The 13,104-nt window shown below is 37.9% G+C and overlaps 1 protein-coding gene across 2 annotated transcripts in view; it reads right to left on the reverse strand.

The window, feature by feature from the left end:
- Window positions 1–608: 608 nt before the first annotated feature.
- The window catches only part of AP1G1 (adaptor related protein complex 1 subunit gamma 1), an 81,728-nt gene continuing 69,232 nt past the window's right edge, over window positions 609–13,104 (reverse strand). For both annotated transcript variants that reach the window (XM_070398750.1, XM_070398749.1), the window contains 4 exons: window positions 9,086–9,193; window positions 8,820–8,980; window positions 6,506–6,604; window positions 609–4,783 (listed from right to left, as the gene is read on the reverse strand). In XM_070398750.1, the coding sequence (XP_070254851.1) occupies window positions 4,682–4,783; window positions 6,506–6,604; window positions 8,820–8,980; window positions 9,086–9,193 (470 nt within the window). In that variant the 3' untranslated portion in view covers window positions 609–4,681. The remainder of the gene's footprint in view (window positions 4,784–6,505; window positions 6,605–8,819; window positions 8,981–9,085; window positions 9,194–13,104) is intronic.

Genomic DNA, 13,104 nt, shown 5'->3' on the forward strand with positions numbered 1-13,104 from the left:
AATTTAGTATTAGGAACAAAGATGTTAAGCCACATAGTAAAGATTATAGAAATGTCCCTTATCAAACAGTGCCAAAGGGCACTTCTGCATAGACTAGATAATTGACAGGGACTACATCTTTCTCCTCAATCAGGGGACTGTTAGGAATCATCTGAGTAAGAGAAAAGCTAAAGCTTTGAATCCAACCACTCTCACTTTTATGGAAGAGTGTGTATAAAATAGATCAGGAAGTAAAATTCATTTTGGCTAGTTAAGCCTTCCTCTTCCCAGTCACAGGTATACTTGAACAATTCACAAATTGTAACCAAAGCCCTATGACTACCCCTCATACATATTTCACCTTAATATGATTTCTTTGCTTTGTGTGAGAATTCTCCTTTGTATAGAAGATAAGCATGGACGTAATCATCTAGTTAAAATTTCCAATTACACTTTTCACTGTCTACAACTAGAAGTATGTTTTGTTTTGTTTTAATTGTTCAAATTCCTCTCTTGGTGAGATTTATGTATAAAAGGAACATCAACAGGTCAACAAGTTTAGCTCAAAGTTCTGGAATAGGAATTCATCCAAGGCTTCTGTAATTACTCGTAAGAAGCGAGAAAGCAAATTTTAAATCATTGAGTATTGACTTTTTTATTATTAGTCACTGTTCATAATTTGTTTCAACCAAAAGACAATACACACAGCAGAATTCTAATGCATCCCATGTAAATGTTTACATCCATTTTATTCCTCACTCGCCTCTAAGGCTTATCATTTAATTTTAAATTTTTTTTTACATCTCAAAAATATGTCTGCAATAATTAGAACTTCATTAGCTGTCCCACTTGGAAACAGCCTTTAATATTTTTACAGTAAAGAAGATGTGATGGGGCTTAATGAAAATGTAACTTACAATATTTTGAAAGAAAAGGGACTTTACAGGGACACAGTGGGAGTTCACAGAGGAAAGAGTTCAGAAGCTCTTTCCCATGAGGCCCCCAAATAGAAAACAAAAACAAAACACACAAAGCGCAACAGCAGGTTCCAAAAACAAAAACAAATAAACTCCAATGCTCCATCCCGAAGCCAGAACCGGCCCCGTGGAAGTTCATGAAGCAACTGTACAAGCTGCTTCAGCATTTTCTTCTGTTTAAATGTTCCCGGTCCTAGAACCCGTAGGTGGGACCCACTCACTGCTATTGCTTGAAAAAGTTACTCGCTTCCAGTTCTACCAGCAGCCCCACCCTCCTGAGCCAAAGCTGGTCAGAGTGTTTTAAACATCAACACATTCTGAGCAGTCTTCCCTTCGGTGATCCTTCCCACACCCCAGCGCATGAGAACGTGTACCACCTCTCCACCAACCAGTTTTTGAATATCCACTTTTTACTCTCCAGCTCTCAGTTTAGGACAATGTGGATAAAATACATTCACTAGAAAAAAAATATATACACATTCAATCGCTTTCCTTTAGTTCTCATGGCCCCCAAATTTTCCAATGCAGAAGATAATGATGTTGAATCTCAAAAACAGTATCCCCTAACTGCCAACTTCTAGAAGAACATAAAAATAGAAGGCATGTTATATAGATAGAAATACTCAAACCGTTAGTGCTCGACAGTTTTCAAAGTCTATTTTTTTATGTGAAGGGGACAAACAAGAGGTATGGACATCTTTAACCTAGCAAGAGGAAAGAATCCCCGCCCGAGTGTTACACTGAGGAATGTTTCTTTAAATGAGAAAGACCTTAAAATGAATAGATGGTCACCATACACAGCGTAAAACATTCCATGACTGTCCAAGTCACCTCAAGATAACAGCACCGGAGCATTATGGGAGAAGTTTCTCGGGCAGAGCACCCTCCCTACTGTTTTTTAAGATAACTTAGATGAATTCTCCCTTAGTATTACTGGGGAGGTGGGGGAGGGTTGGGAGGGGTTAGGACACAAACAACTCTAGAAGAGGAAAAAATGAGGTAAAAGTGCATGTGAAATTGTCCAAGTAAGTGTGTGTAGGCTCACTGCTATCACCCTGAAGTTATTAAAACAGCCACGGAAATCACTCTTTCCTCACAATGGCTCTAAAGTTGTAAATCTATCCAAATTTGCTCCCCCTTGAATGGTTATACTAGGGAAAGAAATTACTGAAATGTTTAAGTATTCATAGCAATTAAGAGATTTCTCCTTTTAGCAGCAAGGCCAAGTGAGGGAGAACTAGTTCCGATCCTAGAAACTAAGGCACGCTGAAGCTTTCAAAGATCCGATCATTTGAAACAGTCTTCACAACCATCAGTATCCTAGGCAGTAATCTGACCTCTAGTCCTTCAGTCCGGTGCTTGGTTCACTCTCTGAAATCACTTCATATGCTACACAGCACCCTTTGTGTTAAGGCCATGATTTTTATTCCTCCTAAACAAAGCTATGGATGATCATACAACGCTCTACCTTAAAACTATGATCACCCAAGGAGATGCTGTTACCAGAGCAGACCCTTTCCAGCTCCTTAGCTAGCACTGCCTTAGAACATGGTCTTCAGCAGAGTTCTGAAATTCAACTCCATTCAACTAAAGAAGCTTGAGCTGGTTAACTATAAACATGAGAGAGAAAATAAAGCCTCTACCACAAAGAGGAATGTTAGACAAATTCTAGTCAAGAAATCCACCAACTCTGTGTTAATCCTATCGTGTTTCACAGCATTAAGTATCCATCCAATGACATCAGTCTGCAAAGAAACCTTTAAAGGCTATTTTTCATTGCACAGGCAGAGCAGTTGTCTAAAATACATACTAGTCCACACTTACTTTACTGAAAACTACGCACAAGATAATATCCTGTTCTTGACTCAGTCAACCATTTACCCAGGGGAGTTAAATTTTAGCAAATCTTGCTCTTATATATTAGTAAAACCTGCAAGTTTCCCCTTTGGAGCCTTTATTTCAACTCCAGTTTGTCAAATGTAAGATATAGTCTAGCACCTGATACAGAGCTAGATTTGACAAGACACTGAAGATCTGAAGTAAAGGCTTGGTGAAATGGAGGGGAAATGGACATTTGTACCCAGGATTAAGACCGATGCCAAGGTAGTCATTATACTGTACTCAATACAGTAATGATTACCAACATTTTAAGAGCAAGGTGGGCCTGACTTTTCCTTTCTTCTTTAGTATATCAGACATGGCACCTGTGCACCTGAACGTACACAGTACATTCAACATGGGCCACAGGAGAATCACCCTACCTTATTCCTGCAACTGAGTGTTAAGGTTTGAAATCGCAAGGGTCCTTTCTAAAAAGCATTCGGCATTCTTCCTAGTTTTTAAAAAGCTCCAGATCTCAAGTCTTTGATGCAAATGTTCATGAGACTGGCCTCTCTCAAGAGACCAACTTCTCAGACTCAGGAAAGGATATCCCTACCCTATGGTGTCCATTCCTCTGACATAGGGGACAAGGAAGCTACAAGGCTTCGTTCCAACACCATAAAGTACAATATAGGAAAGATTTCTTTAACCGTGTGGTCTTTATTTCAGTGCCAGTGTTACAGATACAACACAAATGTTCCAGTTAGAAGAAGGAATTCAAACGGAATGCCAAGGTCCAAGCCAGGCTCAGGAAATAAAAAGGGACATTTGGAGTAATGGAGGATGACTCCAATATGCTCTAGGATGAGTCTGATACTCAACTCTTCCTATGGGCAAAGGTGCTTTTGGTAGAGAATCTAATCTTTAAAAGTGGTAAACCTCTTTCCACCCATTTACCATAGTTCATCAGGCAAGTTATAGGCTTAAGAGAAATTTAAAAATTTGTGGTGGAATAGGGGCATTAATAACTACTTATATATAATATCTTTTAGAAGTTGTCCACCTTGCACTTTAAGGGGAATCAATTTTGAAAATCATGGAGAGTATTCATCACTACAGCTCAAGAAGGGAGAAAGAAAGGGGAGCTGGAAGAGCCTTGGAAGTTTCTATTACAAATAGAGCACCATATCCTTCATGCCAAATCTCAACAAAAGCTCTTTTTAACTGCATCTGTCCAGTGTTTACAAATAACCTTTCAAAGTCTGACCAGTTCTTGGTAACAAGCATACATACATGTGTGTGTCTGTGTGAATACAGCAAAGCACAGAAAAGGCTACCAGGAGCCTATTGCCTTTCAAACATTGGGGGAACCAGTAGAAAAGGCAGGTCTCCCTAATGTCCATGGTGACATTTCCATTCTGAATGCCAGATGTAAAAAGCGCCTGATGATGGTGACCCAGCTAGTGAGGAACAAATCCCCACCTTGCCCAGTCCACAGAGAAACACAGTAGAAAGAAGGGGCAACTCTGCTGCAGAGACAGTGTGAGTGTTTTCTTGCCATGGATTCCAGTCCTCTCCTCCAGACCAGCTGCTTTTTCCTCAGGGGCCCAGGGAATGTTGATTCTGGCTGTTAACGTGGGAGGGGTAGAGAAGTGCAGAAAAAGGGAAGAGGAGGAAGAGTGCAAACTAGCCTCCAGAAGCAGCCGGCCTCAACGGTGGAGGAGAGGAGGTTAGTCTTTAACGATGCTTCAAGGTCAGCAATTACTTTAGGAAAATCCTCCTCAACAGTTCTCTTCAGCTCCTCGTGCCCATGGTACAGTTGGGGGGGACTTGCCAGCAATCACAACCTCCTTCCCAGAGTTCCTTTGATTGAGTGGGGTAAGAATGAGAATGGTGCCGGACCCTCATTGCCAGGACTGAGGGGGAAAGTTATTCACTTCTGCTAGATCTTGCATTGCTGAGCCCTTGTGATTATATGTGAGCTTGATCCGCATTCGTAGCTGTTGCTATGAGAAGAAAAGAGAATCACAAATTATACAATGAAATGAAATCTCTAGAATCTTTCCAGTCCACAAATACACTTTTTTAAAAAATACATATTTTATTGTTTTACAGAGAGGAAGGGAGAGAGATAGTTAGAAGCATCGATGAGAGAGAAACATCGATCAGCTGCTTCCTGCACACACCCGCACTGGGGATGTGTCTGCAACCAAGGCACATGCCCTTGACCAGAATCAAACCTGGGACCCTTTAGCCTGTAGGCTGATGCTCTATCCACTGAGCCAAACCAGTTAGGGCCACAAATACACTTTTAATCTTAGAGAAAACAAAATTATTTTAAAGCAAAGGTGTCTCTTAAAAATGACACACAGGCATCCAGCTGGTGTGGGTCAGTTGGTTGAACATCATCTCATGCACCAGGAGGGTCACAGGTTCAATTCCCAGTCAGGGCACATGCTTGGATTGCAGGCTCGATCCCCAGAAAGGGGTGTGCAGGAGGCAGCCAATGGATATTTCTCATCACTGATGTCTGTCTGTCTGCTTCTCTCTCTCTCTCTCCCTCTCCCCCTTCCTCTCTCTCCAAAATCAATAAAAATATATTTTTTTAAAAATTAAAAATCACATACTATAGGCAAACAGCAGCAGCAAAAACCACCTAGTACTCTAGCTATCAGCCACAGAAGCAACCTCATGCAGTCAGGCGTCTCCAGAACACATCGCTGGCTCTGATCCTAGAACTGCAGTAACAGGACAGAACCACGCAAGAGCATTTTCACGGTAACATTTGCTGAGTGCTTTTCAAAAAGATTCAACTCTTATATGTAAGTTTCTAGAAAAACGATGCAAACATATACTCATTTTATGCTCTACCTTCAGACATTCTATAAAACAAAAGTAAATGTGAACATAAACTTGTTTCATTCCCAAGGCATAAAGAAGGGGGAAAAAACAGAAAGAGTTAACTTATAGGTAACAGCAGTAGTTTTAAGGGAACTCTATTATAAGTGCTTTTCACTTTATGTGGCAGATTTCAAATATTAGTGCATTAAGAAAATTTTTATTCTATGTATCAGATTGTCAAAGGAATTTCTAATTGTGCTACAGGTAGATACTCAAAATACAGTGACTAGCAGAGAAAAGACAAGTGTTACAAGAGGATGAAATCATACTGGTATTTATGAGGCACTACCAGAAATCTTTCAAAGGAAGGAATTCCCTGAATCATTTCTAAAAACTGAAAACTAGTCAATTGATTAGTATTAAGTGGAGGCAACCTACTTCTTTGAAAAGATATAATAAAAGTATTGCTTAATTTTAGTTTCAGCAGCTATTTTTCCATTTGGCTGCTTAATTAAAATGTCTCCACTTTTGCTATGCATCCTTAACAATTACATGAAATATGGATTTTTGGTTCAACAAATGCTCTTACCCCCGACTGCAACTTGTGTAAAGGTTAGAATATCTAAGCTTCCCCACTCCTGCAAAAACTAGACCTTTAAACCTCTAAATAGAGAATTTTTTTAAAGCTGCATTTTATAAGATGCCACTAAATCATCTAATGTGTCTGGGCTCTGTTTATTATCTTCGAAAGAACAAGGTTAGACCAGACATTTTCACAGATTTCTTATGACTGTGAGTCAAAAAACTCCAGAGAAACAAAGCAGAATTTTATTTCAAGAAATATGCTTACACCTTTCTCAGATATTGTCTTCAAATGTGCTACTCACCTTCTGTGGGTTCAGAACTTTAATGACTTGTGTGATGGTCCCCGTATTAAATGCTGGGACAACGCTGCTGCTAGGAGACAGAAGCTGCAGCTGGAATGTCTGGGGAGAACAAAGGGCATCTTCAGAAAGAATAATACACTTAATATGAAGTCAAAGAAGGCAACAAATAAAAAAGTCAGTGCTAGCTGGTTTGGCTTAGTGGATAGAGAAATGGCCTTTCGACTGAAGGGTCCTGGGTCCAATTCCAGTCAAGGGCACTTACCCAGGTTTTGGGCTTGATCCCCATAGGGCAGTGGTTCTCAACCTTCTGGCCCTTTAAATACAGTTCCTCATGTTGTGACCCAACCATAAAATCATTTTTGTTGCTACTTCATAACTGTAATGTTGCTACTGTTATGAATTGTAATGTAAATATCTGATATGCAGGATGGTCTTAGGCAACCCCTGTGAAAGGGTCGTTCGACCGCCAAAGGGGTCGCGATCCACAGGTTGAGAACCGCTGCCACAGGGGATGTGCAGGAGGTAGCCGATCAATGATTCTCTCTCATCACTAACGTTTCTATCTTTCTTTCCCTCTCCCTTCCTCTGTGAAACCAATAAAAATGTATTTTTTTAAAAAGTCAGACACCCAGATGATGGTTCAAGTAACAGATTTACTTACTACTTTCTACTTGTTTTCCAGAAATCCATAATTCAGAGTATGTGGGTAGACTATCACTTCCTGGTATTTATAAAATTCCAGGAAGTCTTTGATCATGAAAACTAGCAATGAGCCATTCTTCCTTCCCTTTCTGGTAGAAAGAACCTTATCCTACTAGTTTTCAAAAGGTGACCAATTCTTGTTCTGGCAACCTCACTTAACAGTAACTGATGAACTATTCAGGTTAAAAACAGATGTCTGTGACTAAAAAAGAAGCTAAAAAGAAATGAAAAGAAAAGCTTTCTAAAAATAACAAACCAGCACATCAGTCACTAACTACAGGCGGGGATGCGGAGACTTGAACTTTTGCTTTCTAAAGCAAAATTGGACTGTGTCAAGGCCTACTCCTGTGTGACAGAGGTGAAGGAAAGGCTGGCAGAGCCAGTTTGTTAATGGATCGCTCCATTGGGCACACAAGGTCCTAATAGAAAAATCACATGCAGAACTAGTCCATAGAGGAAAAGACCTGGAAAACCAAAGCCATCATCTGTTGCATGCTGATGGGTTTTGTTTGTTTACAGGTAACAAAGGTGGAAGTGCTATGAGCAACACAAGTAAACCATAGAATTTAAAAATATCTTTCCTGAAAGTTCAGTCTTCTAAAATATTAAGGAGGGAGTAGAGAGAGGGAAAGAGGAGAGAAAAAGAGAGAAGTGAGAGAGAGAAGGGATGAGGAAAGAGAAAAAGGGGAGGAGGGAGAGAAGGAAGTCTATTCAGTCTTCTCTGAAGCCAAAAATTTTAAGAGTAGAGATTTAATCTCAATACACAGGCTTATTATTTCGTGTCATATTCATAATTCTATTGTCAAGATAAATTATGTAAGCTAAAATATTATTCACTTATTTATATTTATTTAATATAAGATGTCATCAATCATAATTCACACCATTATTTTATATACCACTGAGGGGGAAAAAACATGCTGCCAATTAAATTATGCCAAGGTATCAATTTTAAAATGTACCTCAATTTCAGAGATAATAAAAAGTAAAAATTAGTCATAGAATCTATGTACTATGTATGACATTTTGAAATTCAAGATATATCACTGTTATGCAAACAGGATAGTTTATTTATTCATTTAAAATATATTTTATTGATTTTTACAGAGAGGAAGGGAGAGAGATAGAGAGTTAGAAACATCGATGAGAGAGAAACATCAATCAGCAATGAGCCATTCTTCCTTCCCTTTCTGGTAGAAAGAACCTTATCGTACTAGTTTTCAAAAGGTGACCAATTCTTGTTCTGGTAACCTCACTTAACAGTAACTGATCAACTATTCAGGTTAAAAACAGGTGTCTGTGACTAAAAAAGAAACTAAAAAGAAATGAAAAGAAAAGCTTTCTAAAAATAACAAATCAGCATACCAGTCACTAACTACAGGCGGGGATGCGGAGACTTGAACTTTTGCTTTCTCTCCTGCACGCCCCCTCCTGGGGATCGAGCCCGCAAGCAAGGTACATGCCCTTGACCAGAATCGAACCTAGGACCCTTCAGTCCCCAGGCCAACACTCTATCTACTGGGCCAAACGGGTTAGGGCCCAAGTGAGTTTTTAAAAAATAAGCCAGTCAATCTTTATTCAAAAGAAAAAGGCAAAGAAGACATTGTAGTACCTTTGGTACCGCAGCCTGGAAAACAAAGTCCGTCATGTCCAGCTCTGTGCTGTTAGAGGCCTGTATCGTTATCACCGTGACACTGGGGTTGGTGTTTGACCGTTCAAAGGTGAATTCTATCTTCAAGCCATTCTTACTGTATGCTGTGATGGAGGGGATGCCTGGGAAAGTACAGGAAGCTTAGCCTAATTGTAGTCAGCCTAATACTTATAAAATTATTATTATTTTGCTTTCTTCAATAACTTTAATAACATCAGTAATTGTACCTGTAGTGATGTCATTGAAGAGAGGCTGTGATGAAAGCCCATCCAACAAGAAGGGGGGCTGGGATATCTGAGGGGCTGAGGCAGGGGCAGGAGCAGCAGTTGGAGCACCTACAAGAAACAGTCCAACGTTAAGTCAATATTACCCAGCATGACAAAACTCACCAAGAAAATATAGGAGAAAAATATTTTGACCTCAGGTTAAGAGAAAGATTCCTTAAATAAGATGAATAATGCATAAACCATAAGTGGAAAGAACTTAAAATTCAAACACTTTAAAATGAGCAATGTCTGTTCATTAGAAAATACTATAAAAAAATAGACCACATGCAGGAGAAAATGCTGCTACAAGACAACAAATGGAAGAGTATCCAGAACTATAAATATCTTCCTACAAGTCAGTAAGAAAAAATAACCCAATTTAAAAGTGATAAGAGATAGGAACTAGCTATTCCCAGAAGAAGGAATCTGAATGAAAAGGACATCTTATGAAAAAAGATGCTTAGTAATTAGGGAAATGGGATTTAAAGCCACATTGAGATACTATTCACATCCAGTTCAGTGGTGAAAATTTCAATGTGATAATACCAGATACCAGCAAGAACGTGTAGCAAGGGGGACTTCTAACCTGTCATAGGGATATACCCTGGCACAACCAAACTAGAGACAATTTAGCAACAATAGAGCTGAACATGAGCATATACCTAAAGTTCCTCAACCTCAAAACTCGTAACATTTGAAGCTAGATGATTCTTTGTTGTGGGAGGCTGCCTTGTGCACTGCAGCATGTTTATCAGCACCCCTGGCTTCTACTCATTAAATGACAGTAACATTCTCCAGTTGTGACAACTGAAAATATCTGCTAAGCAAGGTGGGCAAAATCTCCCCATTGAGAACCAGGGCCTTTTTCACAAACTCTTACATATGTACACAGGAAAACTTGTATAAAAGTGTGCATAGCAAGATAGTTTCTAACAGGGAAATGCTGGATACAACCAAATGTCCATCATCAAGATAATGGGCAAGTAAATTGTGGTACATTGATCAAAGTAAACACTACACATACACAACAGTAATACTGTTAATGCACTAGAAGTACAGCTGACCCTTGAATAATGTGGAAGTTAGGAACACTGCCATTCTGCGCAGTCAAAAATCTATGTATAACTACAGTCAGATCTCCATGTGAGGATTCCCAACAAAGGAGTTGACCTTTGGACAACTCGAGTTTGAACTGTGAGGATCAACTGCACAGGTCAATTGAAAAGAATCCACTTATAAGTGGGCCAATGCAGTTCAAACCCACGTTGTTCAAGGGTTAATTGTACATTTAACATGAATTATTCATAGATTATTCTCACAAATACAATGTTCAGCAAAAAAGCAAGGTGCAAAAGAACGCTCAGTTGGATATCATTTCTATAAAGGTAAAAATTGGCAAAACAATATTACACACTATTATAAAGAAATATACAGAAATGGTAAACACCAAAGCTAAACACTGCTTCAGGATAGACAATAGTTACCTCTGGGACCAAGAGGGAAGGAATTGAGGTGGAGGTACAAAGGGAATGTCAACTTCCATAATAATATTTTATTTTACAAGCTAAGTAGATCAAGGCATTTACTGAATTTTATAAATGTTAAATAATGCATAATAAAAATTTAACATATACACACTCTGGGAAAGGGTAGTATGAAGGAGGGGGATGGAAGGGGATTACCAGATTACCATTTTTATTTGATATTTCCCAATAAGAACAAGAAGGATCATACAACTGAGGGTAAATGATAGAATAATGGCCATGAACTGAGAGAAATCAGAATTCTAAGAAGAGGTATAAGAAAATTCTGCAAAATAAAGAATGCATTTTATATTTAAACAGATTTCAAATTACTTATAAAATTAACTGAAAATATACCAATAAAAAAACTAAAAAATAAAGGAAGGGTGAAATATCCTTTTAAAAAATACCCAACTACACTAAGGGAAAAAACAACAAGCATGCTAAAAATTAGCAAGGAAGGTAGAAAAACAGATGACTAAGCAAAGCACAAGAAGTTAAAAACAAATATGACACTGCAGAACATGCAGTCAAGCAGATTGCCTATGAAGTATACAAAGAAATATTCATATAGTTCTAAGAGTTTATATAAATCTAAACTACTAATTTTCCCACAATTACCATTTTCAAAACAATTTCAGAAACGTGTTCCCATGGAAATCAGAGGCTACCAAAATATATAGAAAACATATGGGTCCCTAGGTCCTTTAGATTTTGGCTTTTTTCTCTTCCAAAGGTACAATAGGTAGTACCTTTTGTACTACCTATTAGGGAAACCACAGAAACTTGCTGTACCAATTCCTCTAAGAACACACACTAAATTTATTTACAGATTTCCACTGATTTATACTACTGTGCTTTAGGATACAACTAATGATGGCTTAAGAATCTGTAACTCAAAAATGGGAAAATGTGTTTAAAACTCTAGACTTTCTGACACGTTATCATTTTGCTTTCATGTAACACTGGGAAAACAAGAAAGTAAGAACAAAAACAAAACAAAACATTAAGACTCCATGATAAATGAGTTAAGGACTCAAAAGGAATGTGGAAAAATAAAATTCATGTATAATGCAAAAATGTTGATATATATGAAACATGCCCTGTGAATGAAAAACTTGAAATTAACAAAATATTAGGGCCAATCTTTAATCTGCTAGGGCTTGTAAAAAAATGATAGTACACAATACTTATGATTTTATAGTGAAACTGGTGGCAATATACATGGAGATTAAGGTAAATAATATTTATCATGCAACTACCATGAGTCATACATGCACTAAGTCACCATTCCTCATAAATACTGAGGTTAAGTATTTGTCATCTTTATTTTAAACAGATTCAGAAAGACTAAGTAACTTAGTCAAAGAAAGTAATCCAAAATAAGGACAAATTTTTGTAACTATGTTGTTGAAGCATTAGTTATAAAACAAACAATAGTAAGGAATTGAATAAATAATGGTACAAAGTTCTTGATGAAATATTAGACAACCATTTAAAATTGTAAGTGTAATTGTAAAGACTACGTACTATTACAGAAATGCTAATATGTTAACAAATAAACTATACCGCCTACACACTATGTTTAAACTATAAGATTGTTTTTACTTTTCCATATTCCAGTATAGATTTGGCATTTGAGGACCTCAAAAGTACATAAGAAGTAACAGTTTAAAATTTTGTTTAAGAGCCCAGCCAGTGTGGCTTAGTGGTTGAATGTTAACCCATGAATGTAAAGGTAATGGATTCGATTCCTGGTCAGGACACATGCCCAAGTTTCAGGCTCCAGTCCCTGTAGGGGGCATGCTCTCTATCCCATTCCCTTCCTCTCTCTCTATAAAAATTAATAAAAACATTTAAAAAATAATAAAAATAAAAAAATTTAAAACACATATATAAACTCCGGGAGGCTGTTGTATTAGAAAAAAATAACTTAGCCTGTAATAGGCAGTCTACAGGATCATTCATCATCCTTATTCTATGGATAGTTTCTACTTGAGGTTAAAGTATAACTCTCCATTATACTTTTAAAGAAGTTATGTAAGCCAAAAACTATATACTACAGTGATACTCTCAGACTTAGGGATTCATAACATTGCTGAACACATCTACTACAAAAGTCTACTACTAAAACAAAAATAAGAGCCCTAACCGGTTTGGCTCAGTGGATAGCGTCAGCCTGCGGACTGAAGGGTCCCAGGTTCGATTCCGGTCAAGGGCATGTACCTTGGTTGCAGGCACATCCCCAGCAGGGGGTGTGCAGGAGGCAGCTGATTGATGTTTCTCTCTCATCGATGTTTCTAACTCTCTATCCCTCTCCCTTCTTGTCTGTAAAAAATCAATAAAATATATATTTTTTTAAAAACAAGAAAAAATTCCCAAATGAAAGTTATATTTGAATAATACTAGTATAATTATTAGTGATTTCCTCTTTCCATTGCTTTAATAATAAGAAAG

Source organism: Myotis yumanensis, unplaced genomic scaffold (assembly GCF_028538775.1).
Source record: "Myotis yumanensis isolate MYYU_CA2020_CCGP unplaced genomic scaffold, mMyoYum1.0.hap1 SCAF_18, whole genome shotgun sequence".
In the NCBI taxonomy this organism is placed as follows: domain Eukaryota; kingdom Metazoa; phylum Chordata; class Mammalia; order Chiroptera; family Vespertilionidae; genus Myotis; species Myotis yumanensis.